This window comes from Oncorhynchus tshawytscha, linkage group LG16 (genome assembly GCF_018296145.1).
Source record: "Oncorhynchus tshawytscha isolate Ot180627B linkage group LG16, Otsh_v2.0, whole genome shotgun sequence".
NCBI lineage: Eukaryota > Metazoa > Chordata > Actinopteri > Salmoniformes > Salmonidae > Oncorhynchus > Oncorhynchus tshawytscha.
In genome coordinates this window covers 78,785,785-78,803,013 of record NC_056444.1, presented here as the reverse complement: position 1 = coordinate 78,803,013, position 17,229 = coordinate 78,785,785, and the positions used below count along the sequence as shown (strand labels likewise).

The 17,229-nt window shown below is 38.4% G+C and overlaps 2 protein-coding genes and 2 long non-coding RNA genes across 6 annotated transcripts in view; 2 read left to right on the top strand and 2 right to left on the bottom strand.

Moving 5' to 3' along the window:
- Positions 1 to 17,229, bottom strand: part of LOC112235190 (tumor necrosis factor receptor superfamily member 14) — a 79,587-nt gene that overhangs the window by 37,609 nt on the left and 24,749 nt on the right. The window lies entirely within an intron of this gene.
- On the top strand, positions 915 to 16,180 carry LOC121839642. Its single transcript, XR_006079133.1, has 2 exons — positions 915 to 2,502; positions 12,449 to 16,180. It is a non-coding gene; the product is annotated as an uncharacterized LOC121839642 (long non-coding RNA).
- On the top strand, positions 3,885 to 6,033 carry LOC112242537. The gene is made up of 2 exons (XR_002952521.2): positions 3,885 to 4,023; positions 5,621 to 6,033. It is a non-coding gene; the product is annotated as an uncharacterized LOC112242537 (long non-coding RNA).
- Positions 6,625 to 17,229, bottom strand: part of LOC112235187 (tumor necrosis factor receptor superfamily member 14) — an 85,458-nt gene continuing 74,853 nt past the window's right edge. Inside the window, exons 1-10 of one of the 3 annotated variants that reach the window (XM_024403593.2) lie at positions 11,262 to 11,619; positions 9,081 to 9,200; positions 8,655 to 8,754; positions 8,435 to 8,560; positions 8,148 to 8,303; positions 7,900 to 7,987; positions 7,602 to 7,784; positions 7,247 to 7,266; positions 6,963 to 7,005; positions 6,625 to 6,746 (exon numbers count right to left, since the gene is read on the bottom strand). In XM_024403593.2, the coding sequence (XP_024259361.2) occupies positions 6,668 to 6,746; positions 6,963 to 7,005; positions 7,247 to 7,266; positions 7,602 to 7,784; positions 7,900 to 7,987; positions 8,148 to 8,303; positions 8,435 to 8,560; positions 8,655 to 8,754; positions 9,081 to 9,110 (825 nt within the window). In that variant the 5' untranslated portion in view covers positions 9,111 to 9,200; positions 11,262 to 11,619 and the 3' untranslated portion in view covers positions 6,625 to 6,667. Of the gene's footprint in view, positions 6,747 to 6,962; positions 7,006 to 7,246; positions 7,267 to 7,601; positions 7,785 to 7,899; positions 7,988 to 8,147; positions 8,304 to 8,434; positions 8,561 to 8,654; positions 8,755 to 9,080; positions 9,201 to 11,261; positions 11,620 to 17,229 lie in introns of those variants that run through there. The other 2 variants (XM_042299719.1, XM_042299718.1) reach the window with 2 other exon arrangements.

Genomic DNA, 17,229 nt, shown 5'->3' with positions numbered 1-17,229 from the left:
GAAAATGTGCTCACCTTCCCACAAACTTTAGACCATGCCTATGCAAAGTTTCTAGTTGGTGAAGTATAGCATTGAAAATAGGCAAGTAGACTAGTATTATGTGCAAATGGACAGGTATGATGGACAGGTTTATTCATAACAATAAGGTTAATAACAAAATGCAATGATTTGCCATTAGTTAGAAGAGAGAATCGATTTAGTTAATCTTTGCATTTTAAAATAATTACATAGGCATCTATTTCCTAGTCAATTATTTATAAAATGTTGTTTTGAGGATCTATTCTCATCTGCACTGATGGGTCAATACTTGACAGTTAATCAATATGGTTGCTGAAATCATCATCAGGTAGATTTTTGTGTTTGCTTTTCATGTATTGTGTAATTGGTGTATATAGATATGTTTAGTGTAATTGTTGTTGATTGATGTTCATGCAGGGCTCATCTGCAAACGAGACAGCAGGGTAGACTAGTGGTTAGAGCGTTGGACTAGTAACCGGAAGGTTGCAAGTTCAAACCCCCAAGCTGACAAGGTACAAATCTGTTGTTCTTCCCCTGAACAGGCAGTTAACCCACTGTTCCCAGGCTGTCATTGAAAATAAGAATTTGTTCTTAACTGACTTGCCTGGTTAAATAAAGGTTAAATTTTTAAAAAAGACCATGGTCTCTGCTTAAATAAAAACAGTGTTGATGGCCTTTAACTCCACCCATTATTCACCACAAATAAACTCACTGTATATGGAATACATATTGGCTTTTAGAGCAAACACTATTCTATGTGCCGCAGTAAAAGTGTGCATGTTTTGGGGTCAGTTGTTTTTACATACACACGGTTTATAAATGAGGCCCCAGGTCTGTTTGGTGTGTTTCGCAAGCATTCTACCACCACAGCAGAGCAAAGCAAAGTCTGTCTGGGCTGCTGACTGGCAATCATGTGATGTTGTGTTCCTTATATTATTTTGTCCGTTTATTCAGTTGCAAACAAACAAGAAAGCATTAATGAATAATGACAAGGCCATAGCGTTTAATATTTCAAGAACTGTGACAATCCGAGTGAGTTTAGCAGCGCACTTTTAAAATCAGAAGGGAGTTACGGGAGATTCAGAGGTAGAACAAACAGTCTGTTGAAAACGAAAGCGAGAAAACAGCATCGCGTAGGCTTGTCTATTCGTTGTAGTAAAATGACACAATCATTCATCAATATGAAAATACATTATTCTTAAAGTTATGCTACAACGCGGAACATGTAAAGTATGTTATTTCTACGTAAACACGTCATATTTATATTACCGCAGTCTGGAAGTAGATTCCTCAGGGTGTCCAAGATGGCGTCGCTGAGGGCGTGTTCTCTCGCTTGTCAAAGCAACATTGAGGGTTAGGTGGTTTAACAGTCTTTCATTGGCTATCACTGTTGAAAGAAACTAACTACAACTTGTTTTAGCGGCATAGGATACGTTTAGATTTCGTTTTTGTCAAGTTGAATTGGAAGAACAGGACAGAAAGACAATAATAAACGGAATATCCAAGCCTCACAGAAGACGGCAGACATGCTAGCTGGCCACGACGAGAACCAAAGCAGCATGGATACACAAGATGCTGCGAGCTCAAGCAAGAGAAAGAACAAAACAGACCAGGATGAAATTCCTGCGACCTTTTTATCTCAGACACATTTCCATGTCTGAACTTTTCTCTGCAATCCAGTCCCTGTCTACTAAACAAGACGCCACGTTCTCCAGTGAGTCCATCAGAGCGGGGCCACAGAAGAAACATTAAAGAAGATGGATCATTTGTCAGAAACTGTCAGTCAGCTTCACAAAATTGTGAGCGAAAACGAGGAAAATATAACGTTCCTAGAGAATGAGTTTTAGAAACTGCAACCCCAAAATAATGAGCTGTGAGAATATAGCTGAACTTCAAAGGTACTCTCGCAGGTGGAATCTGAAAATCCAAGGTGTAAAAGAGGTAGAGGAATATTAGGGAAGCAGTCATTAATATCCTGGGAAAGGTGACTCCGTGCATCAAAGACAAGCTAAGAGACGTGATCGACTTGGGAAACGAAGGTATGATGGACCCCTCGCAATATCATTTTGCGCTTAACTATGCGCCATTACAGGGACATAATCTGGAAAATGACCAAGGGGAACATGTTTCTGGACGAGAAGAAGCTCCGCATCAAAGAGGCTCTGATACCGCAGGATCAGGCTGCCAGGGAGAAAGTGTGGCCGCTTATACAGAAGGCAAGGCACGACAAGAGGAAAATAAGGCTGGGTTCAAGGGCCCACACGCATTTATCGAAAAACGAATGATTATTGGGTAACTCTGTTGACATTAACCGAACTGGAACTGTGAGTACAGTTAATGTACTGCCATGAGTAAATGTGCCGCTTGAACTAAGTTAACCTATGAACACTTGCCAAAAAAAAGAAAAGGAAATGAACATATTTTTCCTGTTAACCATCGCTACCTCAGTTGAGCGTAATTTTCGTCGGAGTAATCCCTCTCAAGGTTCACATTACCACTTCTGTTATCTAAATTGTATTTCTTTTTTTTTTTACTATTTCTATGCTTCCCTTGCTTAAAGTAAATGTTTTGCGTCTTTAACTTTCAGTTTTGAAAATACAATGTTTTCGGGTATGGAGAAGATATTTCCCAGTGGTTTAGATGGTACAATGGTCTCTGCACCAGGTGTTCCCAAACTTTAACTCTGACCCCCTTTCCAGCATTGTGGAACATCCCGCGCCCCCCGTCTATTTCTATGGGCACAAGCTATGTGTTTACATTTGTATTTTTTCGAGAGCAAAACATTTTACTTTTCAATCAAAAATAATTGTTTTGAAAGCAAAAACGAAGCTTCAAAGAAAAAAAAAGTTACAAATGTGCAATCAAATATTTTCTAATAGAGCGCAAAACGTTATTCCACACAAATATTTGAAGAACAGAAAATGTATTTGAAAACTAAAACTCCAATTTAATTTCGCAATCAACCGCCCTCCATTTTGGCTTGACTGCCCTCTTTGCTTGCAGTGGCTCTTTGTTTTTGAAACGTTTTTTACTGTTGATTGAAACACCAGTTCTTCGTTTGCACTTTTGACCCCACAGCTGTGGGAGGGCTTTAGTGGGAGGTGTGGAGGATGCTTCTCCATTGGTCAGCCATTTTTTGAGTGTCAGTTTGGCTACAACCAATAGTGTTCTTCCGTTCAATTTTTACATAGCTAGTAGTTCAGTGATGCAAACTAGTCACCTTTTGGTATTCGTCTCCTTGCCGTTCCTCAAGTTATAACGCGTTAACGTTAGTTGCTTACTGGACCCTGTCTGAAACATTAACTAGCTAACCACGATCTGTTAACTAATGTTTTCCCTCTATAGTATGTGGTTAATTTTCAGAATGAGAGATTTAGGTGAAAATGAGGCTTTGCTTGTTAAACAAGTGGATTCAGGGATCACGTGGAGCAGGAGCTGGGCCTGGCTTAAACTGGATGCCACTATAGAGGTGAAAGGAACACCACACACTTTCCCTCTCACTTTTTCTGGCACATTGTAGAACAGATGTCCACAGGCAGAAAGTGTACAATGTAATAATGTGCTAAGAACTAAGTCAAATGTCAATCCAATATCTGTGTTATGTGTTAACTTTTAGACTACGTTACCCAGCAGGCTATGCGGGCGCGGGAGTTGATTAAAGAATGCTTTGCATGGCTAAACATGGAGTTTTCTAGCTGAAGTATATGTTTGTTAAAAGTAGTTAAACCTTTGCTCCGGTTTGTCATTATATAAGGAACAAACATAACAATATCAACACAAATAAATTGTCATTGATCCACTGATTGTGATCCTCCAGGTTGTAGTCCAGCTGCCTGAGGAAGTGTCCCAGAGGGAACAGGAAGTAGCTGGGGTTAAAGGTCAGTTGAAGCAGCTCAGCCGGACACTGAAAGTGGAGAGAGAAGCCCTGAGGAGAGAGGCCCAGGTCTGCCAGGAGACCAATGACTCTCTGAACCTGGAGAGAAACAGCAGCCTAGTGGTCCTGGGGTAATTACAGACCAGGATATGACTGACCTCTCTCCTCATTCATAGTTATCCTTCTCATGCTGTCACCGTAACCAATGATGTGGTTATAAAAAGAACAGAAAGGCCTGGACACTGTATATGCTCTTAACTACCACATTTAATGACTACAGTTCAATCTTTTTTCATCTAGACATTAGGCCAGCAACTACAGTACCAGTCCAAAGTTTGATCACACCTACTCATTCATGGGTTTTTCTTTATTTGTACTATTTTCTACATTGTACAATAATGGTGAAGACATCAAAACTAGGAAATAACATCTATGGAATCACGTAGTAACCAAAAAAGTGTTACATCCAAATATAGTTTATTTGAGATTCTTCAAAGTAGGCACCCTTTGCCTTCACAGCTTTGCACTCTTGTCATTCTCTCAACCAGCTTCATGAGGTAGTCACCTGGAGTGTGCCTTGTTAAAAGTTAATTTGTGGGATTTTTCCTTCTTAATGCGTTCGAGCCAGTCAGTTGTGTTGTGACAAGGTAAGGGTGGTATACAGAAGATATCCCTATTTGGTAAAATACCATGTCCATATTATGGCAAGAACAGCTCAAATAAGAAAAGAGAAACGACAGTCCATTACTTTAAAACAAACATGAAGGTCAGTCAATACGGAACATTTTGAAAGTTTCTTCGAGTGCAGTCACAAAAACCATAGAGCACTACGATGAAGCTGGCTCTCTTGAGGACACGAAAGGAATATCCAGAGTTAACTCTGCAGAGGATAAGTGCATTAGTTACCAGCCTCAGAAATTGCAGCCCAAATAAATGCTTCAGAGTTCAAGTAACAGACATCTCAACATCAACTGTTCAGAGGAGACTACGTGATTCAGGCCTTAATGGTCAAATTGCTGCATAGAAACCACTACTAAAAGGACACCAATAAGAAGAAGAGACTTGCTTGGGCCTAGAAACACAAGCAATGGACAATAGAATTCAAGGTACCCTTAACCAGTATGGCTACCACAGCATTCTACAGCAATACACTTTAGTGGAACTATCATTTGTTTTTTAACAGGACAATGACCCAATTCATCTCCAGGCTGTATACGGGCTATTTTACCAAAAAGGAGAGTGATGAAGTGCTGCGTCAGATGACCTAGCCTCCACAATCACCTGAACTGAACCCAAGTGAGATGGTTTGAGATGAGTTGGACTGCAGAGTGAAGGAAATGCAGCCAACAAGACTGTTGGAAAAGCATTCCAGGTGAAGCTGGTTGAAAGAATGCAAGAGTTTGCAAAGCTGTCATCAAGACAAAGGATGGCTACTTTGAAGAATCTAAAATAGATTTACATTTGGTTAACACATTTTTGGTTACTACATGATTCCATGTGTGTCATTTCATAGATTTGATGTTATTTCAAAATATTGATTCTACAATTTACAAAATAGTAAAAATAAAGAAAAACCCATGAATGACTAGGTGTGTCAACTTTTGACTGGTACTGTAAGTTTTAAAGGATGTGCGTATGACCACAAACATTTCTATAACAATCATGCAAGGCATTAATAGTAAGGCATACTTAATGAAGGATTCATAGAGTTTATGTCATGTCTTCCAGCATAAGAGGCTGAGATTGAAGATCATGCAGGCTGTGTTCTCTTCTCCTGGAGCCAAACACCCCCAGACTGCCCCCTGAAGGACAGCTTGTTACATGTTTTTGAATGTTGCGCTTTAACCAAGCATGTACTTTGAGGGATTTGGGGCCATTTTGTTGTAGACATGCATGTCATCTGCAAAACTGTGGAAGAGGACCCCAAGTCACCTGACTACATGGCCGAGTGGAAGTAGGCAGAGGATGAACAGGGTGGGGGACACCACAGGTGACTGAGTGGATCTGCACTCTTCTACAATAATTATCCTGAATTTTAATGTGAGATGGAGTGGAAGCCATTCAGGATAGTTCCTGAAATATTGTCTTTTCACCCTTCTGTGATCCATACCGTCTATAGTAAAGTTGTATCTGTTTGTTGATGTCCTCGTCTACTTCTATGAGCGTGATCTTGATTTTCTTGTAGTGTAAAGTTATCCATTTAACCATGTTTGATGATGTTTCTAATTTCTGGGGAACCTTCTCCAAACGAAAGCTGTATCCAGTAATCTGTCTCAAGATATTATCAAGTCCCATTTGGAGTTCCATAGTCTGGGCTGACATAGATGTTGTGGTCCTGAAGTTATAAACACATTTGACTTTCCCCTGGGAAGAGCAGAGGGTTCTCAGCTACTGAAGCTGTTACCTAGCAAGGTGAAGCTAATTTATACTCATTACATGCTCCTTTCCATTTTAGAACAGGCTGTAGGCAGAAGCTGATATGTGACCACCCTTCCGAAGCATCTTACCAGTGGTGCCCACATGAAAAGCTAGCTATTCGGTGACCCAAGTGGGGACAGTTCAGGCTGATGAACTGAACATCCCCATGTGATACAATGTGATCCCCATGTGATACAAAGACACAGTGTTCCTCTCCCAACAAGTATCTAGAAGTCATTCTAATTACTGGAGGTTGTGTTTAATTTCTTTACACTACAATTGAATGTGCTGTAGAATCCTGTTTTTATATCAACCAGATTCTACAATACCACATTTAACATGTAGTGTTAAGATACACTATAGATGGCTGGACCAGCCAGCCAGTGGAACACAGATTACAGAATGCAGAGTCACTGGCTGTGATGGGGGCTTGAATCTGGGGAGAGAAGTCATTTGTAATTTATCAGTAATTCATTTACATTCTGGACAATGTTTTGTAGTACAATAGCTTGTCCTATATTCTTGTATCATATCATTGGTCTTAGCATTGATGAAGTTATACCATATACATTTACTTATGAATATGTTTGAAATTCTTCTAACTCAAACTATTGTGTACACATATTTAGAAAACCTTGAAGGTGTGCCTTACCGTTTCCCCCAGACAGCATTGGTATTTCCAGATCTGGGGATGCCTATCAAATGGAATCAGTAATTAGTAAAACACAGTGGGCTAGTTTCCCAGACAGAGATCACACTCAGTCCTGGACTAAGAAGCACATTCAATGAAGATTTTCCATTTTAAAAAGTGCTTTTTATTCCAAAACTTAGGTGTAATCTCTGTCTGGGAAACTGGCCCAATAAATTCAAGTTTCACAGAAGAAGGCACAAAGTAGTACAATGTGATGTAAGATATTCATAGATTTCCAAACATACCTGTGTAGGTATTTGAGGGCCTACAAAAAAGACAGATGTTCACTATTGTAATAAACATATCATGTAACCATGACGATAACAAATATATATATATATATATATATATATATATATATATATATATATATATATATATATATATATATATATATACTATATGAGAACATGTAGCAAGGTTGCAAGTTCAAACCCCGAGCTGACCAGGTACAAATCTGTCGTTCTGCCCCTGAACAGGCAGTTAACCCACTGTTCTTAGGCCGTCATTGAAAATAAGAATTTGTTCTTAACAGACTTGCCTAGTTAAATAAAGGTAAAAAAACAAGGAATGGTACAAATACAATTCCAGTCATCTTACCTAAGTTGTGTCTTGTTCTCACCATTTTTCTTCTTCTCATAAATAAACAAACACCAGCTATGGTCAGAAAAAAATAGAACACCTATCAGAACACCAGCTATGATTCCAGCTGTGGGAAGTGAGGATACTCCACATTCTGAATCCGACCAAGGAGTTCCTGGTTCAATTTCCAAGAATTCACATCTATGTTAAAGACATAAACAGAGGCATGTTTTATAAAGTTTCCATTTGAGTATATTAATGTATTTATATCTTCAGGGAATAACCTTTTGAACTAACTAATCATGTTCACACTTACTCTGTATGTGGTTGACAAGATGTTAATGATCCATCTGAATAAGTTTTACCAGGGCAGACAGCACACACAGTATCTGTAGATGTTGTTCCTGCAGAAATACATGTTGAAATACTAATGAAAAATTCATTTGTTCCCCCCTTTATTTTTAATTCCATAAACTGTAATGATTGTTCACACTGAAGATAACAACTTGACTCAATTGAATTATTACAACACAATTAGTATAATGAGTGAGACAGAAGACCAACCTGTGTGACTGATGTATTGACCAGGTTCACAGCTGCTGTGTCTCTGGGCTGCTCTACAACCATCCTTAGTTGGGTCTAGACAGTAGAACCCCTCCAGTGTCCCACAGACAGTGTCTGATGAAGGTCTACATGGCTGCTTTACCTTCAAACCCAAACCTAGAGAGAAAACATGGCATCTATTATCTGATGCAGATTACAACTGACATATCCTCATAGCATAAGAGCATAGAGTAACATATCAGTGTTTGTGTCTGGGTTTCAGTACAGACACACAGGACCACTCTTACCTGGATCACAGTTGGTACACACTTTGCATTTTATGAGACCATTGGGCTCATCAAGGAAAGTAGAATCAACACAGGGCACACAGCTGGTACTGGTGAATTCAGTACAATGCCTATGTACACGATTTCCTGGGGAAGAGAGAATCAATGTCACGTTTTTCTGTTAGTGTTGATGATGTATTGACGTCTGGTGAATCATATGATATAAAGAGAGGGTCCTTACCTGGTGAACACATGGGACAACATTCATCCCTTATTCTGTACTCAGCTCTACCACATGCAATACAGGATCCGATGCTTTCAAGCACCAATATAATAGTTATCTGGAAGTAGAGAAAGAAATACACTTCACTCAAATTGAAACTGATGTGTATTCATAAAACTTACAAGAACTAGTTAATTTTCCTAACTAAAATATTCACTATTCAAATATGTAATTATATAGAACTATTTTTTAAACAGGCTTTTGTAAATGTGGTGTCGTACTGTGAATTGAGCACACTGTTTGGTGCCAGGAATTTCTGTTGCGTGAAAAGAGCCTCGTACAAACCATCCTGATCTCAAGAGTTTACATTCTGTTTCACGGCGTACAAGGCTAGTAAAAAGACTCAAAGCCACAAAATGTGCAAGTCAGAAATGTTTCTCTTACAGTCCATATCAGGCTTTCAAACTGTGCCATGGTTCCTCATTCTTCCCCAACTCACTGGAAAGACCCACGTACCAGATTTGTGACGTGTTTAGGAGTTTTGAAGTATTGAGATGAACAGACCTGTTGACTTAATGTATTTTAGTACATGCACTGTATAGTAAGAATAGCTCTTATATTCTGCTTAAATATTGCATACACTGCACCGTTAATAAATATAATATAGAAATGTATGTTGGCTGGCTACCCCTGAGTTATTCACATTGATGGTGGTGACTAAAAGTTTACTGAATCATAATAAAAAATAACCTTTATTTTTGAAAATGATGATCTTGCCGAATTAAATCACAGAAAAAAGTTTGTAATAAGCTCATCTGAGAAGTGTGAAACAGAAATTGGCAAATTATTATTAGAGAATGCTGCCATCTTGTGGTGAAGTAGCCTTGTACATTGAGTAAAGTCCATTCTACCAAAGACAGCACAGTATGAAGACAGACAAACTGATTCACCAATAGAAATCCTCGATCACAATTGTAGGCGATGTCATGGCTACTTTGGCTTGCCAGACTCATGCGTAGAAACACGTCATCGGGTGTAACGGTCGTAGAGCTGAACTGCGCATGTGCAAAATATCAACTCAAAGGCCCTCCTTCGATATAGAATGGTTTTTGACGAAAATGAAAACGTGTGAATTTGTCACTTTCACGAGGTTGAAGTAATAACATGTTCAACTACTTAAGGCATTGGCTCCAATCTAGGTTGTGCCTTTTAGATTGAGAAAATGTCCAACTAATGCGGAATTTTTCAAAACCGGTATTTATAAACCGTTCATATGTACAAAATGGACCATAAAACCTGCGTGTGACAGTTTTAAAACAAAAATTGTAATTTATAAAATCTGAACTTGACATGAAAATGTGCTCACCTTCCCACAAACTTTAGACCATGCCTATGCAAAGTTTCTAGTTGGTGAAGTATAGCATTGAAAATAGGCAAGTAGACTAGTATTGTGTGCAACTGGACAGGTATGATGGACAGGTTTATTCATAACAATAAGGTTAATAACAAAATGCAATCATTTGCCATTAGTTAGAAGAGAGAATCGATTTAGTTAATCTTTGCATTTTAAAATAATTACATAGGCATCTATTTCCTAGTCAATTATTTATAAAATGTTGTTTTGAGGATCTATTCTCATCTGCACTGATGGGTCAATACTTGACAGTTAATCAATATGGTTGCTGAAATCATCATCAGGTAGATTTTTGTGTTTGCTTTTCATGTATTGTGTAATTGGTGTATATAGATATGTTTAGTGTAATTGTTGTTGATTGATGTTTATGCAGGGCTCATCTGCAAACGAGACAGCAGGGTAGCCTAGTGGTTAGAGCGTTGGACTCGTAACCGGAAGGTTGCAAGTTCAAGCTGACAAGATACAAATCTGTTGTTCTTCCCCTGAACAGGCAGTTAACCCACTGTTCCTAGGCTGTCATTGAAAATAAGAATTTGTTCTTAACTGACTTGCCTGGTTAAATAAAGGTAAAATTTTAAAAAAGACCATGGTCTCTGCTTAAATAAAAACAGTGTTGATGGCCTTTAACTCCACCCATTATTCACCACAAATAAACTCACTGTATATGGAATACATATTGGCTTTTAGAGCAAACACTATTCTATGTGCCGCAGTAAAAGTGTGCATGTTTTGGGGTCAGTTGTTTTTACATACACACGGTTTATAAATGAGGCCCCAGGTCTGTTTGGTGTGTTTCGCAAGCATTCTACCACCACAGCAAAGCAAAGTCTGTCTGGGCTGCTGACTGGCAATCATGTGATGTTGTGTTCCTTATATTATTTTGTCCGTTTATTCAGTTGCAAACGAACAAGAAAGCATTAATGAATAATGACAAGGCCATAGCGTTTAATATTTCAAGAACTGTGACAATCCGAGTGAGTTTAGCAGCGCACTTTTAAAATCAGAAGGGAGTTACGGGAGATTCAGAGGTAGAACAAACAGTATGTTGAAAACGAAAGCGAGAAAACAGCATCGCGTAGGCTTGTCTATTCGTTGTAGTAAAATGACACAATCATTCATCAATATGAAAATACATTATTCTTAAAGTTATGCTACAACGCGGAACATGTAAAGTATGTTATTTCTACGTAAACACGTCATATTTATATTACCGCAGTCTGGAAGTAGATTCCTCAGGGTGTCCAAGATGGCGTCGCTGAGGGCGTGTTCTCTCGCTTGTCAAAGCAACATTGAGGGTTAGGTGGTTTAACAGTCTTTCATTGGCTATCACTGTTGAAAGAAACTAACTACAACTTGTTTTAGCGGCATAGAATACGTTTAGATTTCGTTTTTGTCAAGTTGAATTGGAAGAACAGGACAGAAAGACAATAATAAACGGAATATCCAAGCCTCACAGAAGACGGCAGACATGCTAGCTGGCCACGACGAGAACCAAAGCAGCATGGATACACAAGATGCTGCGAGCTCAAGCAAGAGAAAGAACAAAACAGACCAGGATGAAATTCCTGCGACCTTTTATCTCAGACACATTTCCATGTCTGAACTTTTATCTGCAATCCAGTCCCTGTCTACTAAACAAGACGCCACGTTCTCCAGTGAGTCCATCAGAGCGGGGCCACAGAAGAAACATTAAAGAAGATGGATCATTTGTCAGAAACTGTCAGTCAGCTTCACAAAATTGTGAGCGAAAACGAGGAAAATATAACGTTCCTAGAGAATGAGTTTTAGAAACTGCAACCCCAAAATAATGAGCTGTGAGAATATAGCTGAACTTCAAAGGTACTCTCGCAGGTGGAATCTGAAAATCCAAGGTGTAAAAGAGGTAGAGGAATATTAGGGAAGCAGTCATTAATATCCTGGGAAAGGTGACTCCGTGCATCAAAGACAAGCTAAGAGACGTGATCGACTTGGGAAACGAAGGTATGATGGACCCCCTCGCAATATCATTTTGCGCTTAACTATGCGCCATTACAGGGACATAATCTGGAAAATGACCAAGGGGAACATGTTTCTGGACGAGAAGAAGCTCCGCATCAAAGAGGGAGAAAGTGTGGCCGCTTATACAAAAGGCAAGGCACGACAAGAGGAAAATAAGGCTGTGTTCAAGGGCCCACACGCATTTATCGAAAAACGAATGATTATTGGGTAACTCTGTTGACATTAACCGAACTGGAACTGTGAGTACAGTTAATGTACTGCCATGAGTAAATGTACCGCTTGAACTAAGTTAACCTATGAACACTTGCCAAAAAAAAGAAAAGGAAATTAACATATTTTTCCTGTTAACCATCGCTACCTCAGTTGAGCGTAATTTTCCGTCGGAGTAATCCCTCTCAAGGTTCACTGTTTTATTGTTCACATTACCACTTCTGTTATCTAATTTGTTCTTTTTGTATTTCTTTTTTTAAATGCAGGAGGTAGTTTTCAACTCACTCAGTATCCTTAGTCTGAATGCTAGGGGTTTGAGAGATCTTACAAAAAGGAAAGCCTTATTTTTATATTGTAAACGCAGGAAACTCATTTCGGGTGAAAGTGATTTGAAATTTTGGAAATCACAATGGGGAGATATGGTCTATTTCAGTCATGGATCAAATCATTCTGGTGTTTTGACACTGACACATTCACAAGTTTAAAGGTGACATTCTAGAATCCACATCTTCACAGGATGGGAGATGGGTCATAGTAACTGTTACACTTGACAATGCTATTTTCATCATCTGTAATGTAATATGGACATAACTCACATGCTCCTAATAAGACCCTTTTTACCCAATTTACCAGAAAAGTACAGGATTTACGCAACAAATACTCAGAGGCTTTTCTAATTATTTCAAGGGATTTTAATTAAACACCTGATGCATCTGTTGATCGTTTTCCTCCTAGAACGAGTCAAAGCCTTCAAAATAGCAATATCATCACTACATTATGCAAGGATCTCTGTTGATGATGCCTGGCATTATTTCAATCCGGATACAAAGGGTTATACCTGGACCAACAAAACTATGTCACGTAAATCTAGAATAGATTATTCCTAATTTCTCCCATTTTGTTATAGATGTAGATCATCAGTTGGCTCCCTTTTCTGATCACTTGATTTCCCTGAATTTGCAAGCTACTAAAAAAAAATCTAAAAAAGGTACTGGTGGATATTGGAGATTAAACACACTTAAAGATCCTACTCTCATTGGAAACATCAAATTGTTTTGCAAGTAAAGTCTTGGGTCATGGAAGTATTTGCAATTTTTCAAATATAAAGTCAGAGTTGTTGCCATTAAACGTGCCAGAGCTGATGCAGAGCTGATGCACTTAAAGAACCTTAGAGAAAAGGAGTTGATGAGCAAGCTTGACAGATTACCTTTCTTTAGAAAACTCAAGTTGAAGAGTCTGTATTTAAGTTTTTACAACTAGAATTAGAACAGCTTTACACGGACCTGGCAAAGGGTGCCTTTGTAAAGTCAAGAGCAAAATGGATTGAAGAGTGGGAAAGAAACACTAGTGACTTTTTTTTGCACTTGAAAAGAGAAACTACAAAAAAAATCTATAACTGCACTCTAAATTAATGTTTTATGCAAAGATCCCATTACAATAACATTTGTAAATGATTTTTGTGAAACCTTTACAACTCACAATTTCAGGAAGATGGTTGGGAAAGCTACATCTGCCACGTTCAGAATTAATGTCCCTGTAATTGAGGATGATTTCCACTCAGTTTGCGATTCACCTGTGTCAATGAAAAAAGGGAAACCACCTGGCCCGGATGACCTGTCAGTTGAATTCTGTAGACAGTTTGAGTTACTAGAAGACCCTATTTTTAACATGTTTCAAGATTGCATTAAAAATGGTGAAATGATCTCCACTATGAAACAGGGCCTTATTTCACTGATTCCGAAGCCCGATAAAGACCCTTCCCTCATTGACAATTGGAGATCAATTACTTTATTAAATACTGATTACTAATTGATTGCTCTGGTTTATTTTAAAAGATTAAAAGGAATAGATACCATTATAAATGAGACTCAAACAGGATTTATGAAGGGCCGTCACATAAACTCTAACATTCGTTTAGTCTTGGACCTTATAGATTATTAAGATGCAATGGACTCAGATGCATTTGTCTTATTTCTGGACTTCTGTAAAGCCTTTGACACAATTGAAGATGAATCTCTTTAGGTCACTTAAACTTTTTGGATTCTGTGAAAATTATGTCGAAGTCATTCGCATGTTTTACAAAGATATAAAATAGTTCTGTGTTAAACCTTAATATGTCCAAAAGATTCAGTATCAACAGAAGTGTACGACAGGGATGCCCAATTTCGCCATTTATAGTCATTTTGGTTGTTGAACTTCTATCTCTAGATATTCTGAATAATGCAAATCTGTACGGCTTAACCATTTAACAAAGAAATCCAAATTTCCCAACTGGCTGATGATACTACTCTTTTTTTTAAGAGGCAAAGACCAGGTCGCCCATGCCCTTAATGCTAAAATAGAATTTTCTATTGCATCAGGATTAAAACTGAATGTTTCTAAAATGTGAAATCTTACCTTTATTTGACTCTGATAAAGAAATAGAAAATATTTGTGTAAAGGACTGTGTTAAATATTTAGGAATACATCTGTCAAAACACCACGTAGTCAGACATTTGAATTTCTCCTAAAATTAAGAATATATTTAATAATTGGCTACAAAGAGATCTTTCTATACTTGGGAGAGTACTTCTGTCCAAGGCAGAGGGGCTGTCTCGTTTTGTGTACCCCTCATTATCTTTATGTGTAAATCCTTCTACTTGTAAAGAGATCAAAAATACCTTTCTTGACTTCATCTGGAAAAATAAGTCAAACTAAAAACCGTCAGTCCTCTAATAAAAGAGCTGAAGGCAGTCTGGAAGTGTTGGATTTTGACATAATGCTATCAAGATTAACTGGTTGAAGAGATGTTTGATCAGTACTGATTCAATATGGTATTTCATTCCAAATGTGTTTAATAAGTTGGGAGGTCTTCAATTTTTACTGAAACGTAATTATATTCCTGAAAGATCACCCGCTAAATTGGCTAGGTTTCACCAACAAGCTTTAATGGCCTGAAATGTTTCCTGCACAATTTTTCCCCACAAAGCTCTTTTGTGAAATAATTCAGACATAACTGTAAGGAATAAGTCATTGTTCTACCCCAGCTGGCATGAGAGGAATATTGACTTTGTTCTTGATGTTTGACAACAGGGGTAATATTCTTACATATGAACAATTTATAACATTGAAACAGTTTCCAATACCTTTCAGAGTTTATTTATGTGATCAAAGCCGTTACCAGTGGTCTAACTACACTAATGAAAACTCATCTTAGCTTTGGTAATGCTCACACAGTTTATCCAGAACTCAGATTGGTGTGGGCTTACTTGAGATCTTGTTGTAATAAATATATAAGACAAATTCTCCATTCACAAAACCAAGTTACACAGAGAGGAATATTTCTGGAACATGTTTATTCCTGACATTGTGTGGGAAAAAAAACCATGGTTAAGGCCTTACAAATAGTGTATACCAAACAAATTTAAGGAAGTGCACTTTCATTTTACATAGAATTACATGGATATATTTTGTGTTATCCAAATGTGGCTATTGATGGATGATATCTGCGTTTTCTGTGAAAAAGGTGAGAATCTGTCTCACTTGTTCTTTGAATGTAAATTTGTGTCAGAATTTTGGGAAAACCTTGCAGAACACTACCATTATGAACACTACCCATGTTTTTGACATAAAGGATAGAATAATGTTACTATTGCAATGATAACAAGACCATTGAAATTGTTTTTTAAAATGTATTCTTGTTGCCAAATACTATACACAAATTCCCAAATTACACATTTGATTGAATGTAACTTATTAAAACATTAACCCTAGTGAATAACAAGAATAACATTTATGAATCATTATGAGATTTGTTCAGTGATTACAATTGCACTAGAATTGTTTATATTTTATGTCATTGATTTGTTGTATGTTTCAGTATTTTTTTTGTTATACCTTCTGTTTTGTATGATGTAGCAATCAATGTAAGTTGTTGATCTGTTATGATTTTTTTTTCAAAGTTGCTTCGTAACGAGTAAGCTACATCAGCGTAATTATCGGTCACAACTTGTAGACTTCTTTACGTGCTGTGTGGTTTGTTGCCTGCCAACTTCACGGTTTTTACTTTTTAATGACTGTTTTATATTTTCCCCCTCGCTCGACTTTTTTCACCCCGGACATGTTTCTACACGACCTCCACCAGCCGAAGCTATGTAGTAACATTATGACCTTCTAATTGCAGTCGCTGTACTCTTAATATACAGGATAACGATCACCTTATGGCGGGGATAGCCGTGCTGCATGCCCAGTTTCAGATGCAATCGTTAGGCAAGAGTCATTTACGTGTAGGAAAGGATTAAACCGTGTCTGCCACCAATAAGTACAGATAGTGGTAAAAATCCCCTCGCACGGTCCCCGCAGCCTGACAATTTTCTCATGGCTTCCGGGAGGAAATGCTCAACCGGTGTCGCTCATTCAGCCGACAAACTTTAAACCGGTTCTCCCCATTAAGCAACTAGTCCGTGTCTTCTCTGGTCTCTCCTTCACTCGTTACGGGGTCTGAGATGCCAAAGCCTCCAGCCATTAGCTCTGACAAATTGAAAACCCTAGTCACTGGTGACTCCATTACCCGTAGTGTTAGACTTTAAAATAATCATCCAGCGATCATACATTGTTTACAAGGGGGCAGGGCTTCCGACGTCCAGGCTAATCTGAAGATGGTGCTGGCTAAAGCTAAAATTGGCGAGTATAGGGATATTGTTATCCACGTCGGCACCAACGATGTTAGGATGAAACAGTCAGAAATTACCAAGCACAACATAGCTTCAGCGTGTAAATCGCCTAGAAAGATGTCGGCATCGCGTAATTGTCTCTGGCCCCATCTGTTAGGGGGAGTGATGAGCTCTACAGCAGTCTCGACTCAATCGCTGGTTAAACCGTTATCTGCCCCTCCCAAAATATAGAATTTGTAGATAATTGGCCCTCTTTATGGGACTCACCCACAAACAGGACCAAGACGGGCCTGATGAGGAGTGACAGACACCATCCTAG